General features: G+C 35.3%; 1 protein-coding gene across 28 annotated transcripts in view; it reads right to left on the minus strand.

The window, feature by feature from the left end:
- PCM1 (pericentriolar material 1) overlaps nt 1-17,372 on the minus strand; it is a 108,059-nt gene that overhangs the window by 57,119 nt on the left and 33,568 nt on the right. For 11 of the 28 annotated variants that reach the window (XM_030812293.1, XM_030812296.1, XM_030812288.1 and 8 more), the window contains 14 exons: nt 17,083-17,256; nt 16,428-16,585; nt 16,074-16,312; nt 12,667-12,818; nt 12,388-12,517; nt 10,953-11,093; nt 9,811-10,001; nt 9,154-9,231; nt 8,323-8,523; nt 6,879-7,098; nt 6,624-6,769; nt 5,944-6,134; nt 3,421-3,592; nt 467-822 (listed from right to left, as the gene is read on the minus strand). In XM_030812293.1, the coding sequence (XP_030668153.1) occupies nt 467-822; nt 3,421-3,592; nt 5,944-6,134; nt 6,624-6,769; nt 6,879-7,098; nt 8,323-8,523; nt 9,154-9,231; nt 9,811-10,001; nt 10,953-11,093; nt 12,388-12,517; nt 12,667-12,818; nt 16,074-16,312; nt 16,428-16,585; nt 17,083-17,256 (2,549 nt within the window). The remainder of the gene's footprint in view (nt 1-466; nt 823-3,420; nt 3,593-5,943; nt 6,135-6,623; nt 6,770-6,878; nt 7,099-8,322; nt 8,524-9,153; nt 9,232-9,810; nt 10,002-10,952; nt 11,094-12,387; nt 12,518-12,666; nt 12,819-16,073; nt 16,313-16,427; nt 16,586-17,082; nt 17,257-17,372) is intronic. The other 17 variants (XM_030812300.1, XM_030812308.1, XM_030812310.1 and 14 more) reach the window with 3 other exon arrangements.

A 17,372-nucleotide genomic window follows, 5' to 3' on the forward strand; every position in this document is an offset into this window, starting at 1 on the left:
AAGCCAGCCTGTTTTAAAACTGGTTTTATCTATATGATATTCAAAAACTGCAATGTATTTAGAAGCCCACTATTCTTTAAATGAATCAATCAAGAATCCATCTAAAAGTCATGACCAAAGAGTTTGATGCAGGATCCGATACAATAGCAAAAGAAAAAAAATAGTAAACCTGGGCATTTTGGCAATTTTTCAATAACCTACAAAATTTAAGCTTTAAGAAGTACACAAAATAAATGCCATGTTTTACAACAGTAATCCAGAAAATTAAACCCTATTTCAAATACTATTTTGTAAAAAAAAAATTATATATATATATATATAAAGGTAACTAAAAATGACTCTGTTCAACTAAGTCTAGAACAGCACCTGCACATGTAGCCTTACTGAAACTATATATATGTCAACATGTCAAAGTAAGATTACCAACATTTACACTGATCAACATTCAACAAATTTCAACACTTACTGATGTTTTTAACTCTGCTTTTCAGCTGAGTAGAATTCCTCTTCTTACTTTTTGACTTCGGAGTTTTATCTTTAGATGCCAGGCTGGCCTGTGCAGATGCTTTTCTTGTCTTGAATGTTTTAGTCACTGTTGTTGGATCTACTGGATCAGGCATACTGCTAAAGCTTTCCAGCGATTCTTCATCAAACTGGCGCCTTCTTCCGTTTGTATCTAATTGATTTTTGCGGTTACTATTTGTAGATTTTTCTACAGACACTGCAAATCCAGTCTTGATAAATGGTTTCTCTATTTCAACTTCTTGTTCATATAACCATGGCCTACTGCTTTCCACCTCCTCTTCAGGCAGTTTTTTATTCCTTACCAATGAAAACAAGTTTTTATAAGTTAACAATTACAGATTATTTACAAAAACTCCAAATATACTGGATTTATAGTCTACTCTTGAGTAGATTTAGGTGAATAAAATTGCCAACAGGCTATAAAAATGTTTTCACAAAAATACACATTAAATATGGAAATATCACATAAGCTAAGGTACTACATTAGTTTTAATTCTGGACCCATCTCACTAAACCACTTTTAGTGGCGAAAGTTCCTTATCAAAGATCTAGCATTTGCAATGGAAAACAGTGGGAAAGACAAACCTGGCTAGCTGCGGTGGCTCATGCCTGTAACCCTAGCACTTTGGAAGGCCGAGGCAGGAGGACTGCTTGAGCCCAGGAGTTCAAGACCAGGCCGGGCAAGACGGTGAGACCCCATCTCTACAAAAAAATTTAAAAATGAGCCAGGCACAGTGGCATGTGCCTCCAGTCCTAGATACTCAGGAGGCTGAGGCAGGAGGATCCCTTGAGCCCAGGAATTCAAGGAGGCAGCGAGCTATGATCATATCAACTGCACTCCTGCCTGGGTAACAAAGTGAGACCCTGTCTCTAGAAAAAACAACAACAAAAAAATCAAGGGAGGATGGGATATACAAGAACAAAATGTTGGAAGAATGGCTTAGAAAGAGCTATAGCAGAGGGCTTGGGAACATACACGGATTTGTGTTCACCTAAAGCAGTTCAAGTAGAACAAGAATTTGGTGAAAACAATTGGTCATTCAACTAGTAATTTATTTCTCCACTCCTTAAGTCCGTAGTTCTATTAGTCTACTGTCATTTCCCAAATTTTATCTGCTGAACACTAGCATCCCTTAATATTTAATAGGTACTCATCGGTCGTCTAGGTTGGGGAGAAAACACATAAAACAAAGTTAAACAAGTCTGTAAAATATCTCAGAACTTTTAATATGCCAACGTGCTTTATAAATCTCTTAAGAGTGGTAGTGAGCAACAAGTCCAAAACTTTATCACAGAACCTAGCGTGAACAACAACACTGCTCCTAAGAATAGTCTCGGAGACAGTGACCTACAGGATTTAACTCAAGACAAGGGTTAGAAACCTGTAACTTACAGGCCAAATTCAGCCTGCTGCCTGTTTCCATATGACCTGAGAGCTAAGAATGGCTTTTATATTCTTAAATAGTTGGAAGAAAAAAATTAAAAGAAAAAAGTTTGTGACAAATAAAAATTATATGAAAACAAAATTTCAGTGCCCATAAATAAAGTGTTATTGGAGAACACAGCCATACTCATGTTTACATATTGTCTATGGTTGCTACTGTGCAAAACTGTCACAGATTAATGGCTATGATAAACACTATATGGCCAGCAAGGCCTAAAATACTATCTAGTCTTTTATAGGAAAAGTTTTCTGACCCCTGACCCCTGAATAAGACTACAAGATTTTATCTGACTTTTTATCTCTAGTCATTTAATTCCATGAAATTACAATAGTTGATATTTTGGGAAATGAGGTCTAATCTGAACTAGGCCAAATATCTAAAATATTAATAGACATTCAGATCCATCCTAGAAATGATATAAATAACTAAGTTAGAACCAGAATCAATAATATAAAAAAGATGGAAAATAATGAAGTAGGGACATTCTAGTAGGAAGGTCTATTCACTGAAGCTTTGAATAAATGTTTACTGCTTGTGATGGATATTCATTCAAAATCATTTCGGAATGGCAACTGTGAACTAACACTGTGTTAGTCTTCTGACAATAGAATACCTTTATAGAGCAACATGAGATTTAACACGAAAAAAACAGAACAACTAAAAGAAAGGAGTCAACAAAGTAACGGATGTTAATCATAGGATTCCTAGTGTAAATAAAAGTTGGAATTCTCAGTTATTGGTTAATCAAGTAAAAAAAAAAAATCCTAGTTAATGACTCAGTAATTAAACAGTGTCAAAATGCTAATATAAGAGCCTGAGACCTTCCTAATCACATAGCGAAAGAGAACTATAATGTGAATTTTATATATTTTTACAGAGTAGGAAAGACAATCAGAGAGATACATCTGACAGATTAGGTTCAACGGAGCCAACCTTTCACACTGAGTAAAAAATTGTGTTTCAGAAAAAATCCTAAATATGATTAATACCATGCATCCTCAAAACTTATGAGACAAAAGTTGTTTTTATAATCTAATAGTAGTCAACATTATATTTGAAGAGGCTTTAGGAAGTGATTCTAATCAAGAGTTAGGAATCAAAAAAAGGGATCATCACTTAACAACTATCTTCTAGCAGTTAATATTAGTTTCTAGCCCTAAGTCATTGAACGGCAAAGTGCTTTAACCTTAAAGACAGATATCAAATCAGAGACAAAATAAATCCTATGAGTTATGCCACATCCTTCCAAACTGAACTTTTCGTGTACCAGGGTTACCAGGAAGTCTCTGGCATCTCATCTACTGATACGTCAAAGTTTCACATTTCCAACATCATCAAGCTAAATCATCACAAACGTCCTCCCTAGTTGTGTTTTCGAATTACACATAATTAGATGTAATCACAAAAGTGAATGTCTAAGCAATAAAAGACTATGTTTACAATCAGGTACCTTGGTTTCTCTGCTCCAACAGAGGAACTGCTTTCAAAAGGTTTTGGAAAAGCCATATATTCTGTTTTTCCTGAAGAATTCTGGGCTAAGGGTTGCTGCTGTTCACTGGGTGTAGAGATATTCTGAGAAAAATCTCCGAAATTAGAAGGAAATAAAGGGCTGAAATTCATACCTAATCAGTAAAAGCAATGGGTAAGAGGAAAAATAAATAAATGTCTTTAGCTTTAAAATCAAATTAAAAGACAGTTTTAATTAAATATGTCATTCAAATCCACCAAAACAAAAAACTGTTAATTAAAAAAAAAAAAGCTATTATTTATCCAATCACTGTTTACAGCTCAGGCCACTATGTTTTAGGCATTGCTCAAAGACAACTAATAATCCCCACTCTCTTCAGAGCTCGAAGTTAGAAATAATAGTACCGGACACTTATCAATTACTGGGTGACACACTCTACTGCAGGCACTTCACATGTTATTTGGTTGAATACTTAAAAAATTATGAAATAGATACTGCATTCGTTTTACCAGTGAGAAAATAGGGTTAGAAATCAAATGTCTAATAAATGAAAAAGATGGTTAGATCTCAGGTCTGTATGACTCCTACGCTTATGTTGTTCCTACTCTATTTTCATTGGGAAAGTAGAATATAATTAAATACTTAACCAAATACTGTTATGTATCAGAGGTATTTGCAAGAGGCTACTAACAACATGGGGGAAAGGGACTGGGAAGGTTTCACAAAAATTTGTACTGTTAAAAAGAATGAAGAGCCTTTATATAGAGTTGGTGTGGGTATGAAGTATATTTTAATAAAAAGGAAGAGCATTTGCAATTTCTTATTACTTAAAAGTCTACTCATGTGATCTCTGCTGCCAATATATTGACGCCCAAGAACTAAAGAGCCTGTTAAATTTTTTATGCCACTGTCTTGAAAATCCTATTAAAAAACACTGTGGTATATATATATATATATACACACACACACACGCACACACACACATATACATATACACACACACATATATATATACACACACATATATATACATCCATATATATACACATTGCTGGGCATAACACTGTAACATATAAGAAGCATTGAGTACATATATATTGTGATATATATATATGTATATATATTCACAAAGCCCTCTCAACCTTTTTTCTCCTCCTATATTCCCTGCCAACACCTTTAACTCCTCCTCATGATTCACCTCATATAATCGGTCACTTAACTTATTCACTCCATCACTATAATGTCTTTCAGTCACTCCTTTTTCTTGATCCCTACTGACAAGGCCTAAGGCCAGGCTATCATCCTTTCCATATTATTATGACAGCCTTCTCACCAGCTAAATCTTCCACTCCTTTCCTCTAACTTCTCCTGAACACTTTCACCAGTGTAATCTAAAATATAAATTTCATGTTATCCCTTGCTCAAAGCCTTTCAATAGCACCCTTGTCTGCAATATAAAACCTAAGCTTCTTTGCACATCATAAAATCTCTCTGCCACTCTTCACCCACATCAATTACTCTTCCCCTAAATACTAGCCACACTTAAATACCTCTAAATTCCCTGAGTGATGTACTGTTTCATTGCTTTATAACTCTAAGTGGTTCTATTTATTAGAAAGCCCTTTCATTTCTAATCAGCATTTGCACCACTGTTACGGCACCCGAGGCACTGTACTATAAGCATTCATTAATAGCATCCTCACTAGACCCCGAATTCCTTAAAGGATCATTGTTACTCATCTTTAGATCCCAGTAACTTACATAGTGTCTGGTACGTAATGAGCGCAGAAAAAAACATCCAAAGAAAAGCTTAAGCTAAATGTGCTCTCCTTTAGTCTACTGGTATCCCCCTAACAAGACATGGTACTCCTCTAGAAGAGCAATGTCCTATTCATCTCTACTCTCCCAGCGTTTTACATAGTGCCCAGTATACAGCAGCCATTGAACATGTTAATTCACTTTCCTCTTAATAAATAGTTGAGGCAATCATTCCTAAGTAGTTTACTTAATTTCATTAGCAACCATATTATTAAAGTTTGGTTTAAAAGAAACAACGTAGGCTGGCCACAGTGACTCATGCCTGTAATCCCAGCACCGTGGGAGGCCAAGGCAGGTGGATCACCTGAGGTCGGGAGTTCGAGACCAGCCTGACCAACATGGAGAAACCCCGTCTCTACTAAAAATACAAAATTAGCTGGGCATGGTGGCACATGCCTGTAATCCCAGCTACTTAGGAGGCTGAGGCAGAAGAATCCCTTGAACCTGGGAGGTAGAGGTTGCTGTGAGGTGAGATCATGTCATTGCACTCCAGCCTGGGTAAGAAGAGTGAAACTCTGCCTCAAAAAATAAATAAATAAATAAAATATAGAAAAGAGTTTGTAACTTTCTTTGCTAACATTTCCTACCCCATTCCAAAAGAAAATGTTAAAACATCTAGGCAATAGACAAATTATGTTCTCAAACACTTTGCTTTTATTTATTTTCTCTTTAGGTTAAGACACTTACCTGGTGCAAATGATGAAAAGTTAGTAAATCCAGGTATATTGAAGAGATTTACAGGCTGTGTTGGAAAGCTGAAAGGACAAAATAAACTGGGAGAAGGAGGGTGCAATGCACTACTGCCTCTTTCCTTGCCTCCAGGTTTTTCTGGATGCTGATTTTGCTGACGCGTAAGTTCATTTAGCATTTGTTTCAACCTACAAAAATTTAAGTCAGTAATCTAAGAATTAGTTATATTACCATATATATAAAGTACATTCAGGAAGAATACATGTAAAAAATGATTCAAAAGCATGCAGACAAACTGCTCTGATACTGTAACAAATACGTGCTTGCTCTATAAGGCTTAATTCAATAACTTTCCCTCTGGAACAAGAAATGAACTTAGTACTTCTGTCCGACAGTCGGTAAAACTGTAAGAAACTCACTTTTTTGTTTGTTTGTAGCTTCACTGGGGTACAATTTACATACCATAAAATTTGCCAAAATATAAGTGTAAAATTTAATAACATATCCATGGTATTAAAAGGAAACATTAGGTAAATCACCACTTACAAAATTCTCAAGGGAAAGAGAATGTCCAAATAAGCAATTTGGTCTTGCTCTTTTCTCCCAGAAGCTAACTGTAAAACCTCTGCTCAATGTTAGCTCTTATACAGTCTCAATAATTCTAAGAAATAGATTACCTCTGAACATTATTCTGTTGCCATGTTAGCTGAGTATAGCACTGGTTCAACTGGTGCATTATGAAGTGTACTTGAGGAGATGCAACATTGCTGGGCATAACACTGTAAGGACCCGTGAGAAGAGTTTGTAGCAGACAAGATAGAGTCTATTGAAAGAAAATGTTTGTTAATAGTTACTGATGACTTGAGAAAAATTTGTATTGCTTCGAAAGTTATAAAAATGGAAGAAAAATATACTTTCATAGCAAATTTTACCTGCTGGTCTTGCATCAAAGTCTGACAAATACTGACACTAAAATCAAGCTGTTTCTTTAGCTGATTGATTTGTTCTTGCCATTGTTCTTTCTCTTCTACATAAGAGAGCTCTGACACCCAACGAAGGTTTTCTTGCCGTTGCATGCTGATATTCTGTTGCCTTGTCTTGGCTAAAGGACGATAATTTTCATCTGCCGAAAAAGGGCAATTGTTCTTCCACCTAATACAGATTGAAAGCATTAAGTCATCATACATAATAATTTGGTTTTTAAAATACAGCAATAAACTCTGATACTCAGGCCTATGGGCCAATATTCTCTTTTAAATTCAAAGAACATATAAAGTATTAAAAAATATAGAGGGGGGAGAAAGTCCAGATCTTTAGCTTTGTACCATTACTAGTTTTCATTAGTCTCCGGTCTTTTTCATATATGTTTTTACACAGAATTGTCCATATAATTAAGTATTCTGCAAAATAAAAATATTTATTATGTCACAAGTACTTTTCCATTCTTCATGCTTTAAGTTCAACCACATAGTATTTCATCAAGTGGAACCACTATATCTACTTCACCATCTGTTATTCATGAAGAAATTTTCACTGTTATAATTAATAGTAACAATATAATAATATCTTTGTTGGCAGACCCTTTTCACTGTCTACAATTTGTTATTTTTGGTTACTTCTCAACAGCAGGAGTGAAGACTGATCCAGTTTACCTGGATCTACTGGAACAACATTCTTGTGGTATAATGAAATATCTATCTGTTTTTTGTGCCTGGTTCCTAGCACGGAATTCCTAAAACCCTTGGAATCTCCCAAGTGATAGTGTCTTCTGTTATCCATAACAAGCCCCTTTCAACCAGATCTGAATTTTTGCTAATGAGACCAATCACCAAGAGTCAACAATTTCATCAATTGCGCCTAAGCAATGAAATCTCCTAAAAAACCCTAAACAGAATTCAGGCAGCTTCTGGGTCACTGAACACATCAAAATGCTGGGGAGGGTGGGACACACAGAGGAAACCATGGAAGCTGTGCACACCTCCCTAACCCATACATTGCCCTAACGCACCTCTTCCATTTAGCAGTTCAGAATCCTTCATAAGAAATGAGTACACATAAGTAAGTGTTTTCCTGTATTTCGTGAGTTGTTGTAGCAAATAAACCTGAAAGGGGCTGTAGGAACTCCCAAATTTCTAGCCACGTTGCACAGAAGTGTGGGAAACGTGGGGACCAAGCACTTGAAATTAAAGTCTGAGGTGAGGGCAGTCCTACCGAACTGAGCCCCTTAACTTGTGGGGTCTGCACTCTGAGTAGTTAGTGTAAAAATTGAATCAAATTGTAGGACATGCAGTTGGCTTGGAAAACTGCAGAAGTGCTTGCTGTCAGTCAAAAAGACCTGAGCCTCTAAAATTAAGCACAAAATTAAAATAAACTAACCTATTTTTAGTTTCCTTTCCATTGTAGGAGTTATGATTCACACTGTTAGAAGGATACACAGAAAAGTTATCATTGGAACTGGCATCTTGCTCTTCTTCCTCCTCTTCATCTGTCCGAACAATTCCTTCAGAAAGGTAACCGTCTTCATCTCCTTCTTCATCTAGTGCACACTGGGTAGACCCTCCCCAAGTTGCCATTGTTCTAGTGATTAAGAGACATAAAACAGACGTCATTCTGGAGATAAGCTAAATACTCTGCCACCGACACTATGTGCCAGGCATTGTTTCAAACATAAATATACACGTCTGTATATAAAATTTCATTTAATCACAATAACTATGCTATGGGTGGCACTCTCCCTATTGCTGTTATATATAGAATATGTTTAGTTTGCCTTCCTCAAAACAATTCTTCAAGTAAATTTAAATAATCATCATATCCCCTGGGACTATTTCCCAAAGCTAAACTACCCTTAACTTTTCCTTGAGGGGGTTTTTAAGATCAGTGCCGTTCAGCAGAACTTTCTGTAATTATGGCAATCATCTATATCTGTGCTATCCAATATGGTAGATGCTAGGTACACATGGCTACTGAGCGCTTAAAATGTAGCTAATATGACTGAGAAAATAAATTTTTAATTTCATTTGATTTAAATTTAAATAACCACCTATATCTAGTGGCTGCCATACTGGACAGCAAAACTCCAGACCAATGACTCTGAAACCAGATGCTCATCAAAACTATCTGAAGAACTCTGTAGAAGAACAGATGTGTAGTACCCAGAACAGAATAAAAACACTGTAGATATAGTCTGATCAGTAAAATGCATATTGGGACTCCAAGAATAGAAGTTCATCTGAGAAGAGAGTAGGGCTTGGTGCAAAATTCCAGAAATTCCAGAAATGCCATCTGAGGATATCAAAAGGGAAGGTCATAAACAAATCTAAATTTCAAAATTTTAGATATGGGTATTACCACATAGCTAAATAATTCACTGATCTTATAGACGACCAACTCTTTTAGAAATATTCTAAATATGGACATTTTAACCTGAAATCCTAAAAACTAAATTATTATTATAATAAAATGTTTTAAGATCCTTAAGAACCTTACAAACAGCAGATACTCAATTTAAGCAAAAAAGTGCTTATTTCTGGCCTGACAGAAAAGCACTACAAAATATCAAGCATTTTCTTCTTATAAACTTAACTAAGAAAATAAGACTTATACACATAAGAAAATCTGTATCACCATTTGATCAAGTGCCATAGTAATTTAAGACAAAAGAGAAAGCTGATGCTACGAGAAGTCAGAACAGAAAGTGGATGGATTCAGTTAAACTGGGTCACAAAGGTGGTAGTTAAATAGTAGCCTCACTGAAATAGCAGATTTGTGCTGTGGTGTAGAGGAGAAATGTGGCTGCCTAGCCTACAGGACAATCTTTGGCAGGTGACATTTTTAGAAAAGTGATTAATGCAGCTCTCTTACTTTTCTGTTCTACTTTGCTGAGGAGTACACAGGTTCTCAGATCCATCACTTCTCAATGACACAGCCACTGGAGATGCAGTTTCAGCTAGACCTTGCCTCCTCTGATGTTCAGCCATCAGAGCTTCAAGCTGCTTTCTTCTCTGTCGCAGCTCTTCCCTCAACATTTCATGTCTTCTCATTTCTGACCACAACTATTTTTTTTAAGAAACCAGAGTTAAGTAAATATTTGGATTTGCTGTAGCCTAAAAGAGTAGAAGACTAATAGTATTGTCAGTATCAACAAAGCTTTCTATTCTCATTCTCTCCTTTTCACACTAACATATCCATGAAGGTTAAAATAATAATTTAGTTATGAATACAAAAAAATTTGCCAATTTTTTTTTTTTTTCTTTTTTGAGACAGAGTCTCACTGTGTCGCCTGGGCTGGATTGCAGTAGTGTGATCTCAGCTCACTGCAACCTCTGCCTCCCAGGTTCAAGTGATTATCCTGCCTCAGCCTCCCGATTAGCTGGGATTACAGGCGCCCACCACAACGCCCAGCTAATTTTTTTGTATTTTTTAGTAGAGATGGGGTTTCACCACGTTGGCCAGGCTGGTCTTGAATTCCTGGCCTCATGATCTGCCCACCTCAGCCTCCCAAAGTGCTGGGATTATAGGTGTGAGTCACCGTGCCTGGCCTATTAATTCTTAATAGAAACAAGTAGAACTCAAATATACTTCAGAAATTATTTAGGAAAAATTATATTTTCTACAAACTACATATAAATAAAATGTCAAAGGATTGGTCTTTCTAACTGAAATGATTACTATTTGCTGCAACTACCCCCCTATATATTTCTGCCAAATATTTACTAACAAAGACCATGCATATTTTTAAAAGATAATTACTTTTTAGAAAAAATTATTGAAAACTTTTCAATTAAAGTTTAAAAATTAAAATGTTTTGTCTTTTTTCTATTATTATAATCTATTATATTTTTGTGTCTACTAAAAAAGGCACAAAGCAGACTACCAGTTACAAACATGTTTCAAGGATATTCAGTTTCCTTTCTTAAGATGTGCCTTATTGAAGAACAAAAAAAAGGAAAACAAAAAAAAGACTAACTCAGGAACAAGGGAGTACAATTTACAATTTACAATACCTCATTATCTACTACTGAAGAATCTTCAGGCTCAAAAACAGATTTGCTTGTACTGGTCTCGTGGTGATTAACAGTTGGGGTTGAAGTAATAGCTGGCATAGATTTTTTGGTGGGACAGTTACCCACACTAGCAGCTGACAGCTAAAAAGGAATTCACAAAAAAAGTTATGACGAATTAAAGCAATTATATTAATTTCATAAAAGCAGTTACTTTAAAGATGGTACTAAGGCTCTAGTGCCATATTTAATCTGCTATCAGACCCCGATTGCCATCATCATCCAAAGATAGCTTGAAATAAGAAAACAAAGATGAAAACACAAGCTGAGGTTGACAAACACAAGCCCTCAGGAACAACAGAAACAACAGGGATAAAAGATAACGGAAAATTGTGTATACTTAACCCAACTTTGCAACATATTTCTCTAGAATTATATATCTCCAATTATTTAGATTGGAGATAAGGAGAGAAAAAGGATTAGATACAGTAGGAAAGGCAAGGGTTTAGAAAATAAACACATTTGACGTGTTTTCCTTTCTTTGAAAACACAACCTAACTGAAGATAAAGCTAGCCAATAAACTCCAGGAAAATATCAGAAGGAATTATTATCCCCTTCCCATATTATTAACTGATTATTTGATATCATCAAAGATATCTTATTTTCTGTTCAATCTCAAGACCCATTTATAGGGTACTAGTTAATAAGCAAAAGTATATACAACTTACTCTTTAAACCACATACAGTTATTTTCCTTAGATATCTTATGGTGGCTTAAAGATTTTATTATATTATTTCAGGCCAGTAAAAGATGGAAATGCTGGTCCATAACTGCAAAAGTCAAACCACAATATTTTAACATAATAAACAGTTATGAGTACACATGTTCTGAATCTATGGCCAGCCAGCCCAATAAGAATGAAAATAATCAGAGTCAATTCCTATGTGCTCTCTTTTACACTGTAAATGTATAACCCCGACTCTTCATTAGTTATTCCACTTCATTAATCACAAAATTACTAGATATAATTCTGTCACCTTAATACTAGAAAAAAAGAGTAGTTTCTCGCGCCTGTAATCCCAGCACTTTGGGAGGCTGAGGCAGGCGAATCACGAGGTCAGGAGATCGAGACCATCCTGGCTAACACCGTGAAACCCTGTCTCTACTAAAAATACAAAAAATTAGCCAGACATGGTGGCGGGTGCCTGAAGTCCCAGCTACTCGGGAGGCTGAGGCAGAAGAATGGCGTGAACCTGACAGGCAGAGCTTGCAGTGAGCCGAGATCACACCACTGCACTTCAGCCTGCGCAACAGAGTGAGACTTTGTCTCAAAAAAAAAAAAAAAAAAGAAAAGAAAAAGAAAAAAGAGTACTTTCAGTTGACATCAGGTTTTAAACATCTTTTTTCAGACAAGTACAAATAAATTTCATAATTACCTGTAAGTCAGGGCATGCCGTTTGCAGTGCTTGAATTTTCTCCTGAATGTCAATCAGTTTCTTTCTTTCTTCCTGCAATTGTTTTAGCTCTCTCTGTTGCTGCTGTAATTTAGCCTCGTAAAATTTCTCTCTACAATTAAATTGACATTATATTTATGGACTCCAATCAAATGTGATGAAGCATTAGGCACAACGTAACACAGTACCTAGCTGAGTACCTTCTCCGAAACAGGCACTAAATTTTTATTATATTAAATGAAGGCCAAAAGCTTAACCTACCTTGCCTTTTCATTTACTCCAGTATCTTTCTGTGTTTTATTGGCATTTCCTCTAGTGTTATTTGAATTTTGCTTGGTGTCGTCTTCTGCTGGGTAGAAATCATCCAAATTTGATGTACTGGCAGAGATAACTCCTTGACCTGCATCATCATCCTGAAAGAGCATCATTACATTAAAACAATCTTGATACCTAAAGACATTATCGAATTCACAGCTTAGTAAATACCACTACTCTGTAAAATTTACATAAAAAGATTAAAGCAGTAAAGAAAGCATGCTTGTATACATGTTTACATGTGTTCAATATACATTTGTTTATACACTTTTGTATTTGCATACATGTTTATCTCACCTCAACAACTCTTCTTATAATTGGGAAATTTGGAAAAGGCCAATTCCAGTAATGGTTAAACAAGCTACAGTGTATCAAAAAAATAAAAGAAACTACCATCAGAGTGAACAGACAACCTACAGAATGGGAGAAAATTTTTGCAACCTACTCATCTGACAAAGGGCTAATATCCAGAATCTACAATGAACTCAAACAAATTTACAAGAAAAAAACAAACAACCCCATCAAAAAGTGGGCAGAGGACATGAACAGACACTTCTCAAAAGAAGACATTTATGCAGCCAAAAAACATATGAAAAAATGCTCATCATCACTGGTCATCAGAGAAATGCAAATCAAAACCACAGTGAGATACCATCTCACACCAGTAGGAATGGCCATCATTAAAAAGTCAGGAAACAACAGGTGCTGGAGAGGTTGTGGAAAAATAGGAACACTTTTACACTGTTGGTGGGACTGTAAACTAGTTCAACCATTGTGGAAGTCTGTGTGGCGATTCCTCAGGGATCTAGAACTAGAAATACCATTTGACCCAGCCATCCCATTACTGGGTATATACCCAAAGGACTATAAATCATGCTGCTATAAAGACACATGCACACGTATGTTTATTGCGGCACTATTCACAATAGCAAAGACTTGGAACCAACCCAAATGTCCAACAAGGATAGACTGGATTAAGAAAATGTGGCACATATACACCATAGAATACTATGCAGCCATAAAAAATGATGAGTTCATGTCCTTTGTAGGGACATGGATGAGGCTGGAAACCATCACTCTCAGTAAACTATCGCAAGGACAAAAAACCAAACACCGCATGTTCTCACTCATAGGTGGGAATTGAACAATGAGAACTCATGGACACAGGAAGGGGAACATCACACTCTGGGGACTGTTGTGGGGTGGGGGGAGTGGGGAGGGACAGCATTAGGAGATATACCTAATGCTAAATGACCAGTTAATGGGTGCGGCAAACCAACATGGCACATGGATACAAATGTAACAAACCTGCACGTTGTGCACATGTACCCTAAAACCTAAAGTAAAATAATAATAATAAAATAATAAATAAATAAATAAAAATAAAATGTAATCAAGGGTGTGGCAAAATGAACTCTCATATACCACTGCTTAAAATATAGAAAATACATACAGAAAAATATGAATACATATCAAAAATTCTGTACATATAGAAATATAAATACATATGGAAATACAGGAAATTGCTCTCTAGAAAACTGATTGTTCTAGAGACCAATTAAGTTGTGTCCTTTAAAATGTACACAAACTCTGACATAGTAGTTCCAGTTCTCCAAATCTTACTGAAAAAACACAAATGCACAGGAGCTTGTGCAAGTATATTCTTTGGTGCATTGTTTCTAAACAGTGAAAGACTGAAAACAAGTATGCAGTAACTGGATGCTATTATACATTAACTAAAGTCCATTGATACGCTGAAAACTATACTGCAGCTAAAAATAACTATATGTATTGTGTATATATATATGCAGTATTATTTATATTTTACAATTATCATATCTGTGTTTCTTAATTACTTGTAATTATATAGAACTATACTGACATGAAAGTTCTCTGAGACAATGTCGAGTGGAGAAAAAAGGAAAGCTATAAAATAACTTAGTGTATTATATATACGGTTTGTAAAAACAAAGAAACATACCACAAAATGTCATGTGTTGTTTTAAAAACAGGTGCATAGTGATGTACCTAACTGCACAGAAAAGGCCTAGCAACTTCAGTGAAGAATAGGATTATTAATGGGGGTGAAGGGGGAGTTTACTAGTAATAGGTACTTTTTTTGCCTGTAATCTGAGCACTTTGGCAAGCCAAGGTGGGTGAAATGCCTGAGGCCAGGAGTTCAGGACCAGCCTGGCCAATATGGTGAAACCCCATCTGTACTAAAAATACAAACAGTAGCCAGGTGTGGTGGTACACATCTGTAATTCCAGCTACTCAGCAGGCTGAGGCAGAAGAATCGCTTTAACCCGGGAGACGGAGCTTGCAGTGAGCCAAAATCATGCCACTGCACTCCAACCTGGGTGACAGAGCAAGACCTTGTCCCCAAAAAATAAATACAAATACCTACTTTTTTTGAACCGAGAGAGCACACTCACCTTTCACTTGAGTAATACAAAGTACATAGCATTTCAAAAGAAACTGTTAATAAAACTTGAGTTTTTCTTTCACAAAAACCATTTTATATGATTTATATATATATACATATATACACAACACCTTTATAAATGTGTTAATAGTTATACGGTAATACAATTATAGTTAATTACATATTTATACAATTGTAAGTGTATGCACATTTTGTGTTAATAGTTATATAATTAACTATAATTGTGTATTTTTACATTTGTATAAATATACAATTGTATATTAAATTATAGTTAACTGCGTTAACTATTAACACAAAATATGTATAAACTGCTTTTTAAAATTTATGATTAATAGTTCTAACTTTAACCTTACTAAGATAACATGGTTTTTCTTTTACATACAGTAGGTTAAGATCGCAGGCTCTGGTATCAGGAACTCTGAATTCTGGCTTGGACAGTCATATAAACTTTGGCAATTAAGATCTCTTTAATCTATTTAATATCTACCTCATTGCGATGCTGCAAGTTCTAAATAATGTAAGTTCAGAGTTGTCAGCAAAACAACAAAAACAACAAAACCTCTTCTGTTTTTGTAAATAAAAACAGCTATATTGTTTATAATAAAATAATGCTATATTGGCAAATAATCATTCACATTTATGTATTATGTATGGCTGCTTTTGCATTGTGAAATTGTGACAGAGACTATATTGCCACAAAGCCTCAACTATCTAACCAACTCACTCTTAATTTAAAAAGGCTGCTGACCTCTGATGTACAGCATGTAAAGTGCTAAAAATTTAAACCTCACATATAATACATAAATGTGTATTAGCATAATTAAACCAAAGTAATTATCATACACAAGTTTTACTTAAGACTGTACTATTTGACAAATAGGTTTTTAAAAGACCAAGCAATATTTACCTGTACCATAGCAACAAGATCTTGTAACTGTCTAAGTTTCTGTTTTGCAGCCATAAGTCTGTTGATCTTCTGTTCAAATTCAGCATCTTCTGGATGCTCATCAACCAGACTGCTCCTGTGACTAGATAATGAAGCTCCACTGACTCCCTCCTCTTCTGCTTCTTCCTCCTCCTCCTCCTCATCTTCACCTTGTGCAACATGAATCTCCTGTTCCCCTCCTCTATTATATCGACAATCTGCTGAAAACAAGTATAATTAAAATCGGTAACTTTTAAAATAAAGAGCACACATGAACGAAAACCCACTTTGTAAGAATAACACGGCAAAATTATATGTAAATACAGTCAGTCATACCTAAAGAAGGAGGTACATTTAGAGCCCTTATGTTGGCAGCAGATCTGTTGTTAATTTCAAAATTAGAATTAACTGTTCGCCCATCTCTATTATTAGAAACACATTGTGCATTACTATGACTATTTACTTCATTCCAAGTGGAAGCTACTTGTGGATTTCTAGAAGAAAGAAAACAGCATGAAGTTATTTAAGGCATAAAAAAAGAGAGAAAGAAATCAAAGTTTAGAACTGCTAATAAAATAACACCAAGCCAAGAACAATGCTGGCTATTCCATTTAAATTCAAACTGAATAATCGACTCCTGCTTTTCATTAACTTCTGCATATGTGCTATTTAAGTAGAAAAACATCTGAAAAAATGAAAATTACACCTAAAAATAAAGAGACAGCAAAATGCTAAGTTAGATACATCTCATGATTTACTTGAATTCAATCTAACAAATGGCAAATTTACTGAACTATTGTACTCCATACTTTCCTATTCATCTTTCTTCACAGGGCAGAGATGATTACACTGACCAAAATGGTAGACTTACAAGAGAAAAGCTTAAATAAAAGGCAAATAGTAAATACTTTAACGAAGTATTTTTGTTCCCACATTAAAAGTATCAAGATAGAATGAATATGCTGGAAAAACATCCCCAAAAAGTTCTTACCGAATGTTAGTAACAGGCTCGGAATTTTCATGCTCAGAATCATATTCTGACTCTTCAGTTTCTTCATCTTTCCTGTTTTCATTCACAGCATCTGTCATCATGTCTGATGTTTGTTCATAATAATGAACTAATTCTCTTAGCTCATTCAATCTCTTTCGAACTTCATTTAACTTCCTGATAAACAAAAAATTTACGTATAAGGTTTACGCCCATTTTAGCAAAATAATGCAGACATTATTTTCATATAATAGCAGCTAACACAAACAAAATTTAGACCTAATGAAATATCC

This window comes from Nomascus leucogenys, chromosome 4 (genome assembly GCF_006542625.1).
Source record: "Nomascus leucogenys isolate Asia chromosome 4, Asia_NLE_v1, whole genome shotgun sequence".
In the NCBI taxonomy this organism is placed as follows: domain Eukaryota; kingdom Metazoa; phylum Chordata; class Mammalia; order Primates; family Hylobatidae; genus Nomascus; species Nomascus leucogenys.